The sequence below is a fragment of the Mus caroli genome, chromosome 6 (assembly GCF_900094665.2).
Source record: "Mus caroli chromosome 6, CAROLI_EIJ_v1.1, whole genome shotgun sequence".
NCBI classification, from domain to species: Eukaryota; Metazoa; Chordata; class Mammalia; order Rodentia; family Muridae; genus Mus; species Mus caroli.
The window spans coordinates 83040692-83043349 of record NC_034575.1 but is presented as its reverse complement, the minus strand read 5'-3'; the positions used below and the strand labels follow the sequence as shown (position 1 = coordinate 83043349).

Sequence of the window (2658 nt, the reverse complement as noted above, 5' to 3'; positions counted from 1 at the left end):
TAAATCTACAAGTTTTCCAGGCTTGGTGGCACATGCCTTTAATCCTAGTACTCAGGAGGTAGAAGCACACAGATTTCTGTGAGTTCAAGACTAGCCTGGTCTATATAGTAAATTCCAGGACAGCTAAAGCTCCACAGTGAGAGCCTGTCTCTAGATAAGGAAGGAAGTGGGCATGTAAATAAGTTTGAGANCTGGGNGAGGCACAGGTAGCCCCAGCACAGGTCAGGTGCTCTATCTCACTTCTCTTTCTCTCAGGATGNTCCCTGCCCAGGACTCATATTGGGCAGTTCAGGATTTATGGACTACGAGGCTTTTTCAAACTTAGCCAGCATTTTTATGGACGACTTTTTTCCTTAGCATTTTAGTACATGCTCTGGTACAACACTTACTTTTCTCCCATCTGGTTAATGGATGTTAGTACATATGCTGGCTATGATAACACAAAGAAATAAAACTCTCTGGAATTTTAAAGAGGACACTCAATTTAGATGCTTCTTGTAAAAATCTAGTGATGATCTAAATGAGAGGAAAAACCTGGGCCCATGGAGTTATATGGTCTTAATTACACATTCATTCCAGTACCGCAATCACGCTCACTTGAGCTGCTTCCAGCTTCTCAAAGATGCACTTCCTACCCCGTGATTCGAGTCAGCTGGACTCTGAGCTCTCACACCTACTGCAGCACAACACAGCAGCACCGTGCTGCTCAGAGCACAGCTACCAGACCAACAGTGTGGCTGGCTCAGTCCTGAAGTGGGGTTCAGTTTTCTCACAAAAAGACCAACTTCTCTAGGNGAACACTGCTGTGCTACCACTATTCAACAGTATCAGATGATTTCTTTGTCACGCATTCAGTCTTATTCCGGGGACTTAAGCCCTTTATCCTCTAATCCATTCCCAGTGATTAGAAAGAAAAAATATAAAACTGGAAACTTGAAATACTTACTAATAAGGCAGTGCATATCTTGAGAATAACGCGAGTTATCAGGAATTGTGAAGCTTCCGTCACAAATGGCCACCTGGCTCTCCCCAAACGGCAAAGTGAAGTAGCATAATTTATACAACAAACAGCCAAGAGCCTAAAAAAATAAAAAAGCACATTGCAACCAGTGGTTTGTTTACTATAAAGCCAGTGGTCTGCCAAGAGATCANTACTGTCTNCATTTACCAGCAGAAAACCCCACAAAGCATTATTACCTAGGAAACACTTGATCTCAGAACTCATACTGACAATCTAGCATCTGAGTCACATTTTTATCTGTGATCAGAAAATGATTTCAACTTGTTTGTTCTTAAGAAGTATATCATACGAATGACAAGCACTGGCACAACATGAAAAGCATACTGAAGTAGGTGGGATTTTTGTTTTTATTTGTTTTCCCCCCATATTCCAAGTGGCCATGGCTGTCCCCTCATATCAAGATCATCTTCAAGGGAACCGGAGAGATGGCTCAGTGGTTAAGAGCACTGGCTCTTCCATAGGACCCAGGTTTGATTCCCAGCACCCACATAGAGGCTCACAACCATCTGTAATCCCAGTTCCAGGGGATCCAACATTGTGTTCTGAGGACACTGCACGCACATAGAATGCAGACATNCATGCCGGCAAAGCACACATGCACATAAAACAATAAAATAAAAGGATCATCGTCAACATTGGGCAATGCTGTGTATTCATTCGCTCCTGACTGGTTCAGCTCAGGAGTCCAGCCAAGGCCTGCTAACATCTGCTGTGTGGATGGCATAGTTGACACATACCCAAATATCTGCCTTCGTAGTGATGATTTTGCCACTGTACAAGTTGACCATTTCTGGGGCTCGATAGGAGAGCGTTGTGTATCTACAATCAAGAGATTCATGTTTTATTAAATATATCATTGCTATAATCAAGGAGGAGCAATTTTTCTTTTATATTACTAGAATCCAATTCTTGGGCAGCAATCTGCAGAAGAGCAAATTAAATATTAGTGCACTTAAAGTGAAACTTCTCCTTGACAATGATGTCATCAAATCCTCTCACAGCAGACTTTCTATGCCTAGGGCACTGGGGTATTGAGACATGATACACTAAATAAAGTCCTAAAAGCACCCCCTTTTAGGGGGTCCTCAAATGAAGACAAATTTTCCCCTAGAAGCCATTATAGTCTAATGCTGTATTTTGCTGACCCCTTTTAAAGAAGTAAACCCTTCACCTGAGACTCAGATGCAACACAAGCAGGGTACTCTGAGTGAGCCCTGGCTAGGGTGTCGATTCCATATGTTCTTTCCTGGGGGTTGGTGGTGATGTATGTAGTGCATGTTCACATGTGTGTCTATGTATGTGGAGAACAGAAGCTGATGTTGAGCGTCTTCCTCCATTACTTTCTACTTTACTTTCTGAGACTTGTGGATGAGTCTAGCTATCTGGCTTGCTCCCAAGTGTTGGGAGTACAGACAGGCCCACCAGGCNTTTTCCATGGGTGCTAAGGATCCAAACTCTGGTCCTTACATTTGCATGGCGAGNATCCTATGCACCATGCCATTGTTCTAGTTCCACGATCATGGGTCCTTTGAGGCTAAAACTATAGCATTCTTAGCTCTGACTTAAGAAAACAGTAGTTTAAGCACTAGTTCCAAGTGAATATCTTATGTTACTAACCACTCAACTATGCTGCTCTC

The 2658-nt window shown here is 42.8% G+C and overlaps 1 protein-coding gene across 2 annotated transcripts in view; it reads right to left on the bottom strand.

Annotated features, from left to right (window-relative positions):
- The window catches only part of Aak1 (AP2 associated kinase 1), a 142752-nt gene that overhangs the window by 42371 nt on the left and 97723 nt on the right, over positions 1-2658 (bottom strand). For both annotated transcript variants that reach the window (XM_021165060.1, XM_029478858.1), the window contains exons 6-7: positions 1759-1840; positions 947-1079 (exon numbers count right to left, since the gene is read on the bottom strand). In XM_021165060.1, coding sequence (XP_021020719.1) covers positions 947-1079; positions 1759-1840 — 215 coding nt within the window. The remainder of the gene's footprint in view (positions 1-946; positions 1080-1758; positions 1841-2658) is intronic.